This window comes from Mustela putorius, unplaced genomic scaffold (genome assembly GCF_011764305.1).
Source record: "Mustela putorius furo isolate JIRA1106 unplaced genomic scaffold, ASM1176430v1.1 tig00000421_pilon_pilon_pilon, whole genome shotgun sequence".
Lineage (NCBI taxonomy): Eukaryota > Metazoa > Chordata > Mammalia > Carnivora > Mustelidae > Mustela > Mustela putorius.
In genome coordinates this window covers 3,742,796-3,755,685 of record NW_025421375.1, presented here as the reverse complement: position 1 = coordinate 3,755,685, position 12,890 = coordinate 3,742,796, and the positions used below count along the sequence as shown (strand labels likewise).

General features: G+C 36.0%; 1 protein-coding gene across 1 annotated transcript in view; it reads right to left on the bottom strand.

Moving 5' to 3' along the window:
• The window catches only part of CCDC171 (coiled-coil domain containing 171), a 299,006-nt gene that overhangs the window by 144,639 nt on the left and 141,477 nt on the right, over positions 1-12,890 (bottom strand). Inside the window, 2 exon segments of the mRNA XM_013063104.2 lie at positions 7,816-7,932; positions 9,124-9,628. Coding sequence (XP_012918558.2) covers positions 7,816-7,932; positions 9,124-9,628 — 622 coding nt within the window.

Sequence of the window (12,890 nt, the reverse complement as noted above, 5' to 3'; positions counted from 1 at the left end):
TTAAAAAAAAATAAAATACTAGACTAAAATATGAGCAATTCAACCTTAAGGTAAGACTAACCTTTCTAAGTCAATCACCAACAGAAAAAGCACAAAGTAAATACTTAATAATTTAACTATATAAAAATTAAAATACACAAAACCAAAATACAAACTGCAAAATTATTGACATAAAAAATTATTTAGATGATACAGAGCAAAGTGTTAATGCATGTGATACACAAGTTCTTATAACTCCATAAGAAACAAACACATATCCCCATATATGAACATAATGAGATAATTGTAAAAGAATAGGAATAAATGTAGAACAAATGAAAAAAATTGCAACCTAACAATAAAAATGCAAATAAATAATAATATAGTTTCTTTTGCCTTTCAAATTAATAAAGATGAGGAAGACTGTCAAAATTTAATGTGCTCAAAGGCATTATGGGGAATCCATCTCTCTTGGTACTGTTCATTGGAATGTGAGGCAAGACAACTTTCATGAAAGCCCCACTGGTGATTCTTTCCAAATGTAAAATATGCAAACTCATTTCTCAAGCATTTAGCCGAGGAAATAACTGTGCAAACATAAATTGTTTTTGCACAAACATGTTAATTGCATTACAATTCATTACAGTATTGCTTAAAATCATGGATAATTTTAAGAAAAGACACCAATATCCACCAATGGAGAATTCAGAGTCAGCTACAGTACATATAAACAATGGGGTGGCATGTGGCCAAATACAATCAACAAGGTATACCTCCTTTATTGACATGGAAATGCATTTAATTGTCCATTGAATAGAAAAAAATTACAATGAGGCATGACTGTGTAATTCCTTCATGTGAAACTGTGTGTCTGTGTGCATCCAAGTTTGTATACATGTGTGGGTGATCTGGACAACCTGCACACAGAGTAGCTCGTATAGAAAGATACCATGTTAGGCAATAGGGATGGGAAACCTTTAACACTGATTAAGAATCAATAGCTCTTGTTTCTATCTGTATTATTTATAAACAATACTAAAGAAATACATGCCCAATAACAGGACAACCCAAAAACATACCTCAACTTGGACAAATAATATTTGGGGGAATGATTAGAAGACAGCAAATTTTGCTGAAATAGATGCTCAGTAAGTACTTATTGAATGGGTGAAAAAACTGATGCTATGAACATAGAAGGAACTTAAGTCACTTCATGCTGGGGTTTTTTCCCCAGTTTTATCAAGAAAACATTGACATATGTCACTGTATAAGTTTAAGACATACAACATGATGATTTAATTTACATAGAGTGTCAAATAATTACCACAATAGGTTTAGGTAACACCCATCATAATTTTTTATGTCAATAATTGTATCAATAGTTCTTAAAATAATTTTTATTTCACATACTATTTTAATAACATTATTCACAAATATATCCTATGAAAGTTGTGACACTGGAATTTCACATAGTCATGGATGCTTCCAATGATAAATTATCCATTCGAAACTGCTCTTAAAAATTATGACAGGCAAATAAATTTTAATTTAAAAAGAAAATATCAGCTCACTGTAAAATTCTTTCAACTTTCCTGTGCACCTGAAATTTTTGATAACAAAATGTGTGAAAAAATATGGGAACATGCAAAGGTAGTAATATAAAAGAAAATCACAAAACAGAAGAAAATCTGATAAATTAAATGTGGGTCCCCCCAAAGAGACACTTGTAACTGAAATACCAAAAATGATACATACTTGTTTCAATTTCAAATATAAGTGAAGTTAGGTAAATGACAAAGTCCTCTAAGTTACTTTTTCTCAAACTTCATTGTGCCTATAAGTTATCTGAGAACCTTACAAAAATATAGAATCTGACTGAATAGCTCTGGAGTGGAGTCTGAGATCATACATTTCTAACACATTCCCCATGAATACCGATGCTACTGGTCCACAGACCACACCTAAAGTAGGAATACTTACTTTATTATTCTTCAGGATTCAATAAAACCTTTATTTCAAAATACATACCAATGACTACTTATTAACAGAAATATCTTTACTTATTGCTTTGAACTTCCTAAGTGTGAAACCTCATTGCTACACTAAACACAACCCAGATTTCTGAGTTTACCTAAAAGAGTTGCTATGACCTCCACAAAGTTAATTCTAACAATGAAAAGAAACTTCTGAATAGTAATAGCAGGGGCACATATACTTGGGTCATCCATCTTCCAGATAATTATGATTCAGTTATAGAGGGAATGTGTAACAAAATGTATGAACATTCTATTCATATCTATCTACTATATTTATTCAGAGATATTTCCAGGCAAATCAGCACATTTGTTTCTATCTTGAGAAATTCAGTCTGGACCAGACATATGAAATGTTGAGCTATCTAAAGAGTTCTTTAGTCCATTTCCATAATGATTGATAGCCTAGCCCTTCGATGGAAGTAACATTCTCCCCTGTTTGAGGTAAATGATCTCTTGCAGGCTTACCATTTGGACACCTGGAAGAGGTAATTTATCTCAAGTGAGCAAACACTTTAATGAAAGCAAGAAGGTTGCCACCTGTCCAGTATTTACAGAGGCAACATGGAAACTGAGGTCTCTGCCCACTGCTATAAATACATCCTCAAAAGTTTAAAAAGGTAGCAGAAGCAACCACCTTTAGCACTTTCTGAGCAGTAAATTCAAGCTACTATTATTGAACTTCACACTTCATGAAAGAAATAAAGTAATATCCCAGCTCGCATGAGCTATCAGAACACACACACACACACACACACACACAAAACAGATAAAACAACAAACATTTATTGGACAATCACATATATAAGAGACTTGACTAAGAACGTTACATTCACACCTAACAACCCTTAAACTAGGTACTTTTCTTAGCCAAATTCTACAGGCGAAGATATTGAGGCTGAAAGGGATTAAGTACCTTTCCCGGTATCATACACAAAGTAAGCAATGGGATCTAGTTTCAAATCTAGAGTCCAAGTTCTTAATTCATTCTATGCTATGTATTCAACATGCTTAATTTTCTCTCTTAGATAATTTTAAAGTTTTCTCTCCTATATAATGAATGGTATGGGTATGATTCAGAATGTGCTCTAAAAAGGGAAGTACCTAAAAAGTATTTTTAAAAAGAATAATTTACTGACTTTTTTCTTAACCTTAGAACAAAGATAAAACAAGAAGCAATGCAGGTACTATTTAATATATTTAAAGCTATTACTGGATATTGACATACATGTACCAGTTTTCCCGGGGCTAAGAAAACAAAAAGATGTGACACTGATGTCATCAATATGTCGTCCTAACATGTAAAATGTCTTAAATTTTCAGCAAGTTCTTCAAAAAGAAAATGGAAGTAGGAAAGAACAGAAAAGAAAAAATACAGCTCTAAGAAATAACTTCTTTCATTTCAGGATTTTCAGATTATTTCCTTAATAAACATTCCCAAGATTTCGGCATGTTGATATTCACTTGGTTGAAAAAATGAAGACACTACTCATAATATTAGGTGATTCAAGAGACAACGAATCAATTACAAATCAAAGCTGAACTGATATTCCAGACACCTGTCCTATGATGAAAAGATCCTCTTATGAACTGGGTAAACAAATTATGAAATGCCCAACTGAATATTACCCATACACTAAAATATTACCCCAAAACTAAAAATCATTCCCTAGAAGAAGAAGAAAATCCATTAAAACTATGACTGTTTTTGAAGCTAACACTATGACAGCACACCATAAGTGAAACACAGCATCATTTCTGTGATTTCTTACCAGAAATGCATAAACTGAATCTAATCATGAGGAAACATCAAACAAATCAAAATGGAAGGGTATCCTACAAAAATCAGCCTGTAATCTTCAAGATCATGATGGTCAAAGAAAGACTGGAGAACTTTTCGGTGTTGGGAGAGATTAAAGAAAGATGACTTAATGCAACACATAATTCTAAACCAGATCCTTTGGCTCTTAAAGACATGGTTGGTCGGGACAACTAAGGAAAGTCGAAGGGGGTGCAAATGGTTTCTTAAAGTTGATCACAGCCCTCTGGTTATGTAGAAGAATGTCCTGCTTGAAATACACACTGAAATATGAGAAAGTAATGGGCATCACATCCGCTTCTTGCTCTCAATTATTTAGCAAAAGGAAAAGCCTCTGTTGTGTACTTGCAACTTTCCTGTAAGTTTGAAGTTATTTCAAAATGGTTTATAAACACAGGGCACCTGGGTGGTTCAGGCAGTTAAGCCTCCGACTCTTGATCTCAGTTCAGGTCTTGATCTCAGGGTGGTGAGTTCAAGCCCCGCAATAATAATAATTTCTTAATGCAAATATAAAACGCTATGTGGCCTATAGTAACACTTTTATCATTTGCTAGTCTGTTAGTAGATGGATGAGTGGGCGGCAGGAAGGAAGAGGGAAGGATAAGGAGAAGAAATCATAGACAGAGAGAGATAAAACAGATGAGAACACACAGAAATAGAAAATAATCAGTAGTCTAAAAATGTGTACAGGCAGAAGTGTGTATGTCTATTCATTAATGTAATACACTACTTTCATGATGAGATAAGTGGTAAGGAAAGTTCTTTTAGTGCCCACTATACACCAGGTACTATACAAAATGTTCAACAAGTATTAACTCATTACAGCCTCATAAAAATCAGGAAGACAGTATTATCTCCATTTTTAGATAAAGAGTCTGAGGCCTAGTAAAGTTAAACCAACTTGCCTAATTTCACACAACTAATAACTAGCAGAGCTGGATACAAAATAAAATCTGCCTTGTTCAAAGCTAATGCTCTTTCTACTTCATGATAATGCTTACCATATATTTAAGTTATTCATATATTTATAAACTCAATGTGACTATGTAAGCTGTTATAGCTTTACATCTATTGCCTTCATTATTATCTGTTAATAACCTCTCATGTACTTTAAGTGTCTGAGGATGTTTGCCCACCCTTTCTGCTAAAATATCTGAAATTTCTACTACTAGAACACATAAAAATGAAAACACATTACCTGGAAAAGGTAATACAGTAACCCATCATCATGTTTTGAATGAATTATTCTATAAGATCAGCTTGTTAAGTCATCTCTGCAAAAGGTACACACTGATCATTTTTGTACTGGTCCAACAATAACTCAATTATTTACCTGTCCAACTATATGCTTCTGTATAGTCTTCCAGACTTTAATACATCAATTATCCTCCCCCTCTTAGCAACTATCACTTTCTCTTCCCTAAGTACTTAGTGTTCTTTAGCCAACAACATTTAAAGCCTTTCCCTAAAATAAGTTTCCCTGAACTTGCCCTTTTCTCAAGCCATTAGAGGCAAAACCAGACTCTAACATCAGAGGTAGCTGTTCCTGGCAGTAGGCAAGCATTCAAAGACACACCGCCCTCCATCTACCTTCCACTTGATAAGTCTGACCTACACATATTTTTTTTTAAGATTTTATTTATTTATTTGAAAGATAGAGATCACAAGTAGGCAGAGAAGCAGGCAGAGGAGGAAGCAGGTTCCCTGCTGAGCAGAGAGCCCGATGCGGGACTCGATCGCAGGACCCTGGGATCGTGACCTGAGCTGAAGGCAGAGGCTTAACCTACTGAGCCAACCAGGCACCCTGACCTACACATATTTTTATCGGGGTTTCAAACAACCATAGTGTCAATATTTGAACTTTAAAATATTGCAAAAGTCCACTCTTGGAAAATGTGCTCAGGGAGATCACTGAAATTATAGAGGTTTTATAAAACCTCTATAATCTGGGGCACCTGGTGGCTCAGTCAGTTGAGCATCTGCCTTCGGCTCAGGTCATGGTCCCAGGGTCCTGGGATTGGGGTCCACATAGGGCTCCCTGCTGGGTGGGGAGTCTGCTTCTCTGTCTCCCTCTGCCTTTCTATCCTCCACCCCCATTTGTGCTTGCTCAAGCTCTCTCCCCTCTCTCTCAAACAAATAATTTTTATAAGTGTATAATCTGATCACATCCCAAGGATCTACCTGTTTCCTCACTATTCTCCAATATAGTTATAATAGAAAATATATTTTAGTCCTCACCACATATAAGCCAGTGGTGTGAGCAATGGATCTCCATTCCATTTCCTGAATGTCCTCTTCCCAATCTGTGCTTATTCCCACTGCTGCAGTCCTGCTTAAGTTCTGCCCTCCATCTGCATGCGGTCCCTCTTCTATAACTTACTATCATTCTAGGCCTAGCTGAGGCCTTCAGATAAGGCTCCCAGAAGCCTTCCCAATACTAGTAAGTCCACTCCGAGCTGCATCTTTTATGCATCTTTTTATCTTACATTCAAAGCCAGTGTTTCCTCATGCAATCCTTGATTACATTCTGCCTAAAGTTGTTCTAAGTTATCAATCCTGTTCTATAATCATTGTGCATATTTTCTAGAGGTCCAGATTCAAGTCATATTTTTCTTTTATCTCCCAAGAATATACAGCACAGTGATAAGGAAAAATAAAGTTATGATATAAACAGAATTATAGCTTAAGAAAACAATCTATTTTAACTGTCCGCATACCTACAAAGAATATGATGAACACAAATAATCTGTATTTTAAACTAAGTCCAAAAACTTTCATTAAGTTCTTTCAAGACTGTTAATTTTGCTCTGAAGCCATAGTGCCAAAATGATTAAAATACATTTTAGACTTTTATTTCAGACTTCAAATCCAGTACATTGAGGTTTTGCCAAAATACTAGAGATGCATATTGCTTACCAACACCAATGGCCACAACTTAAAAATAATCTTTGAGTCTTGTTTCCTACTCTTAAGAGCCTAGATTTAGATATATGAAATCATAATAAATTATCTGCATGTATATAGCAGACTTGTCTAAAGAATTAAACTACATCCTAAATTATCATTTCATTAATGCTTACGACATTCCATTAAGCAGGCAAGTGTTACCAAATTCATTATTTTTACTGTTAATGTGTCAGAAGTGACCATAATTAGTCCAATGACATAAATTAACCAGTAGGTAACTGTATGCTATTCTTCAGAGATTAGTTTTCCTTGAATCTTTTATACAAACATATCCTGCAATCTGAGACCATGATAAAAAAATTTTAGACCTTTAAAAATCACTGATTCCGGGGCACCTGGGTGGCTCAGTGGGTTAAGCCGCTGCCTTCGGCTCAGGTCATGATCTCAGAGTCCTGGGATCAAGTCCCACATCGGGCTCTCTGCTCAGCAGGGAGCCTGCTTCCTCCTCTCTCTCTGCCTGCCTCTCTGCCTAACTTGTGATCTCTCTCTGTCAAATAAATAAATAAATCTTTAAAAAAAAAAAAATCACTGATTCCATGCCTGGTGGAAAGAACTGACCATTCAAATTCACTCTATTTAAAATCAATTCAGAAAACATCACCAAATGAGAAAAGTTTTCTACTGGTTCTGTTATTACTCAATCTTCTAAAATGTATAGCTAGAAATAGAAATAAAGAAAGACTAAAACATTTGCCAGAATATTACCAGTATGACTTAATTAAAGAGCTAGTGAGATTTCCATGGGAAAATCAGATCACAAAGGGAAAAAATAAGGTGGATACATTCACAAGAAATGTCACTTAATTTCCCCATAAATAAAGACAAAATTACCCACCAAAATTTACAGTAAGTCTCTACATCATTAGAGATTTAATAATTTCTTTGTACTTGAAAAAAAGAAAGATGAAAACAAATACATTTTCTTCCTAGATGGTTTATTAGGATTTGTACCATAAAGCATCTCTAGACATTTGCTTTTAAGCATATTTCACAAGGACCTAGAAGAGGGAGTTTTACCTGTTTTACTAATGACTTCCTGTAACTCAGCCATAGAGGTGACTATTGCCGCTAGAAGGTCTGAACTGGTAAGCCAGCTGAGTGCTTGCAAACAACGTAACTGCTCCTTCTGATGCTCTGCAAAAAAAGAAAGAAATCTATCTTGCAATGCTACAAACATTTAAAATCCATGTTTAAACTTCATACCCACATTTGGTTATTTAAGAAATAGATCAAAACTTATAGACAGAACTTTGCCTAGTGTGGAAAAGTCTACAAATAATGCTAGATTTCACTGAGAATTTATTTATCTACTATATAAATTAAGTGAAGTCGAGAGAGAGAGAGACAGAGAGAGAGAGAAAGAAGATGGGGCACCTGGGTGGCTCAGTCAGCTAAGCATCTGACCCTTGATTTCAGTTCAGGTCATGATCTCAGTCAGGGCTGTGAAATTGAGCTCCACGTAGGGCTCTACACTGGGCATGGGGCCTGTTTAAGACACTCTTTCCTTCTCTCCTACCATCCCTCTTTAGTCCACCCCATCCCTGCTCATACACTCTCACTCCTTCTCTCTTTCTCAAAAATAGAGAGAGGAAAAGTTTTCTTTAGTTCTGCTTAAATTACTTAATGGCTTGATTTTTAAAAGTTAAAAATTGAAATCATTGTTTCCTCAGAATAATCAAGCACTTAAAAAAAAAGTTAACTGGAAAATTTACATTCATCTCATTTTCTTTCAATTCCTCAATAGATGTTTAACTCTGAGCATTTTATACTGATTCATAGAAAGTAAAAATAAATTTTACTGGTAATTAATTTTATATAGGGCAGAGCCTCTGGATTGACTTAATTGAAAAATCACTATATAGACTCTCCACTTTACTGTGAAAAGAGCATTCAAATATAATAAAGCTAAAAATGTATATATAATGAAGTTGAAATTATATTTGCCACTTCCTTTATGCATAAATATATATTTACCCATACGCACATACATACCTACATACACATGGCACTATGTTATATTGATATATTAAATGATTTTTTTAAGTTTTTACATAATGGCTAAACATAGTCACATTGTACATGACTTACATTCAACTTAGTTTTTCTTTTTTTTAATATTTTATTTATTTGACAGAGATTACAAGTAGGCAGATAGGCAGGCAGAGAAAGAGGAGGAAGCAGGCTCCTTACGGAGCAGGGAGCCCGATGCAGGGCTCAATCCCAGGACCCTGGGATCATGACCTGAGCTGAAGGCAGAGGCCTTAACCCACTGAGCCACCCAGGTGCCCCTCAACTTAGATTTTTAAAAAGCATAAATGATCTTACTCGGAAATTTTTGCTTGTCTTTGGGCTCTCCTGTACACACTAACATGCCTATGCCTTCTTTGAAACTTTCCATCCAAGTAAAAAGAGAGGCACACGATTGGCCCAAAATCTTGAGCCTATTTGCTGCCAAAATTGCAATAACACCTTTCCGGAATACACGTATCAATCCTTTGAATGGCTTTTTCTTCGTCTTGGCTTCCTCTTGCTTCTTTTCATCTACACTTGACAAAGCCTGGGCTAGAGTTCTAACTTCCAGTTTGAACAACTCAAAGGTGTTGACCTGCTCCTGGAGAAAATCTCTCTGTGTAGATAAGGCACATGACCGGCTGTAGAGAGGATGTAAGGCACCAGCCATCAATGCACAGGCTGCCAGCAATGATTTTTGTTCCCTCTGAGTCTGCGATAACATGTTTTTGAAGCGTGAATTTTCAAGAACCAACTGCTCATGGGACCTCTCAATACGATTCAATTTTTCCATATTTTTTTCAGCAATTTCTTGAAATTTCTGTAAGAAGTCAAACAAAATATTGGAAACAAGTAAGCATTTGATTACTTCTCCAGAAAGAAAACACACTTTTGTTGACAACTTCTTCAAGAGATCCATGTTCAAAATAGCCAAAAATATGTATGACAGAGCAACAGTGGGCCAAATAGGTTAGATCTAAGTGTGCACACTGATTTTTAAGTCCTCGTGCATAGAGGCCTCACATAGGCCTCACATAAAATCGAACATGTAAATTTGAAAATACTTCATGAATTTCCTCTATACTTATGCATAAATGCACATATTTAGAAAAGGAAATTTCTCCTCTTCCATTCCTCACTAATTTTTATTTCCTGCTTTTAAACTGAAATTACACCACCAACAGATGTTTTCCTGTATGTGAAGACTTCACATTTTGTCAGAATAAGCAAAGAGTTAAATCACTAATACAACAAATAGCCTGCATGACTCAGTGGGTGAAGCCTCTGTCTTCGGCTCTGGTCATGATCTCAGGGTCCTGGGATCGAGCCTTGCGTAGGGCTTCCCGCTGAGTGGGATGTGTGCTTCTTTCCTTCTCTCTTTGCCCTTCTCCCCCACCCAATGCCACATGCTCACGCTCTCCCTCTCAAATTAATAAAATCCCTTTTAAAAAAAAATACAACAAATGGCACTTGACTGCCATTTACTGGAATGAGGACGGACTGAATCGCAGGACAAACTCTCTGATTTCAGCTCTTTCTTACCTTCCCAAAATAGAACAAAAAAACAAAATACAGCTCCAGTTGGGGGAAGAAATACTAACTCTAAGCTGGGCCCCAGCAGTTCTCTGATCCTTTTTCCCTCATCAAGGAACTTACAATCCAAAACAATTTTGAAACACAAAGAAATTTTAACTGCAGACAGCAAATTTTAATCGTTAGAAAATAAACTAGTTCTCTGTGAAATCTTATGCCTAATCATTAAGGAACTGCTGAGGTAGAGTAAATTTCTGAAGATAACAGATCCCAATTTCCTTTACTGATTCATTTATCATTCAATAAACATTTATTGATTACTCACTAAATTCCAAGTGCTAGAAAAACAAACAAGTAAATCAATTATTGTGGCATAATGCTATGATAAAACTATGCCAAATTGCCAGAGGTACACAAAGGGAGTTGGCATAAAATGATATTGACAGGTTTTTGGAGGGATATGACAAAGGCAGTGAGGTGTTTAAAAAAAAAAAAAAAGCTACTGATAAGGAAGCTAATCATAGCTATCCTACAAGAATTTAACAATCAGAGTTGAAGAAAATAATACAAACTCTTGCTTACTCCTCAAGATTTGATATCAAAGCCTACCGTGGAAAATGTTGATTGGTGGTAGCCAAAAGAATTCAAACTTGTAGAAATATACTGCTGAGAAAAGTAACTCTTGGGCCATATTCAACCCCAAAGCAAGGGGATGAGATTCCCAAAAGGCACACAGTGAGTAGAAGGCCCTTGGACATATAGTCCTGAGTACGGAGTAAAGGAAGTCCACAGGAGCCACTCTCTGAAGGATTCAACTTCTTGGACGCTTTCCCTTGAGCAGGGGAAAAACTGTATTTTAGTTTTAAGTGTTTTTACATTATAATCCCCTTTACTTAATCCAACTCTTCTCTGAAGGCTGACCCAGCCATATCTACGGTGCTAGTGTGAAAAATAAAAGAACCAGGAAATAAAGGAATTGTGGCTTTCCCCCACCATATCTTCACCGATGGCCAAGCTGAGGTAGCAGGATTTCATCACTGGGACTGTGTTCCAGAGCTCCACACAATGACACATGTAAAGGAAGTGGTGTCCCACTGGGAGCAGCCGAAAGAAGTGAGAAACTCTTGAGAACTAGCCAAGTGGACCGCTTAGAAGCAGATGTGAGATACCCTTGAAAGGGTGGCAACCTTTAAGAAAAGGGAAAACTGACATGAACTATGGCTAAAGAAGGCAGGAAGACCAGTGAGCAGAAGAGGAAGAGCCAGAAAACAGGATAATGTATTCTAAGGAAGTGCAAACAATTCAGAACGCCTGAAGAAAAGAGGAGAATGATGGAAAATTGACAAGTAGGCATATAATAGATGATTAAGCTATGGAAGCCATAAGATCCTGGAAGTCACTCACTCTGCTTTAATTAATGGGTGGGAGAATCAGAAATCCTAATAAAGACTACCAAGTGCAGCCAGGGAGATGTAGGGAGTGGGGATGGAAGGAGAGGAGGAAAAGAAACTACAGCAGTTAGTTCTGTATTTTCTCCACAATCAATTCCATTAGTTCAATTAAAGGGGCAAACAGGAAAATTCTAGGAAACCCAAGATAAAAGACGCAGACTCGCCAAAGCTAGATAGTAGACATAAAAATTAACCTAACAGGATTCCAGGCAGCTGCCAACTTATACATTCACAGTTCTCAAAGTCTTGGGAAGAAATGTGTTTTCAACAAAAAATACTTTTTTTGAACAAAAAAAAAATGAAGAGATATATTTGCTAATGACATTTTAAATATTACAAAATAATATGTGAAGTCATTGGTCAAAATCAAATGGGTTGTTGAAAGAGAGCTGAAAGTATGTTAACCCTACTGGAATTGAAATTTTTTAAATAAATAAAATAAAAATTTTTTTAAAAATGAAAGAGAGCTGAAAGTAAACAAGCCCCTTCTGGAAAAGATTAAGCTAATTTTAGCACATGAGAGACCTCCAACTCTTCTACCGTATACAGCTGGCCCACTTCAGGGCCTCGGGTTGAAGCTGAGAGCGTTTTAGCACAGCAGCCAGGAACTGGCAGTCCTGGGAGGAGGATGACAGAGTAATCAAAACGTGGCGAGACATGGATAAAGTTATGAAATAAACTTCCCAAAACACCCCATTTCTCTCGAAGAAGAGAAAACTAGGAATAAGCTGGAATGTTTTAAAAACAGAATTGGGATTCTGGACTAACATGGCCAGTTGTCATTTTCAGCTGTCTAGTAGAAGCAGGTGGCAATGCAAAAGAAGCAATATTTGAAGATCCTTGTGTCATTCTGTGGCCCCCAAGTTTTGATCATTTGTAATGATTATACATTTAAAAGTGCTGATTACTAGTAATTACTACCACTATGGATGATTTCATGAGATACCTATGATTTCTATTGTAAGAAAGGGATGCTATTCACAGATTGCTAAAACAGTAAAAATAGGACTAAGCATACATATGAAGTCTGTTTATAAATAAAGATAAACAATCTCTAAATTCTACCTCTGAAACTAATAAAAATTAAAATGAAATAAA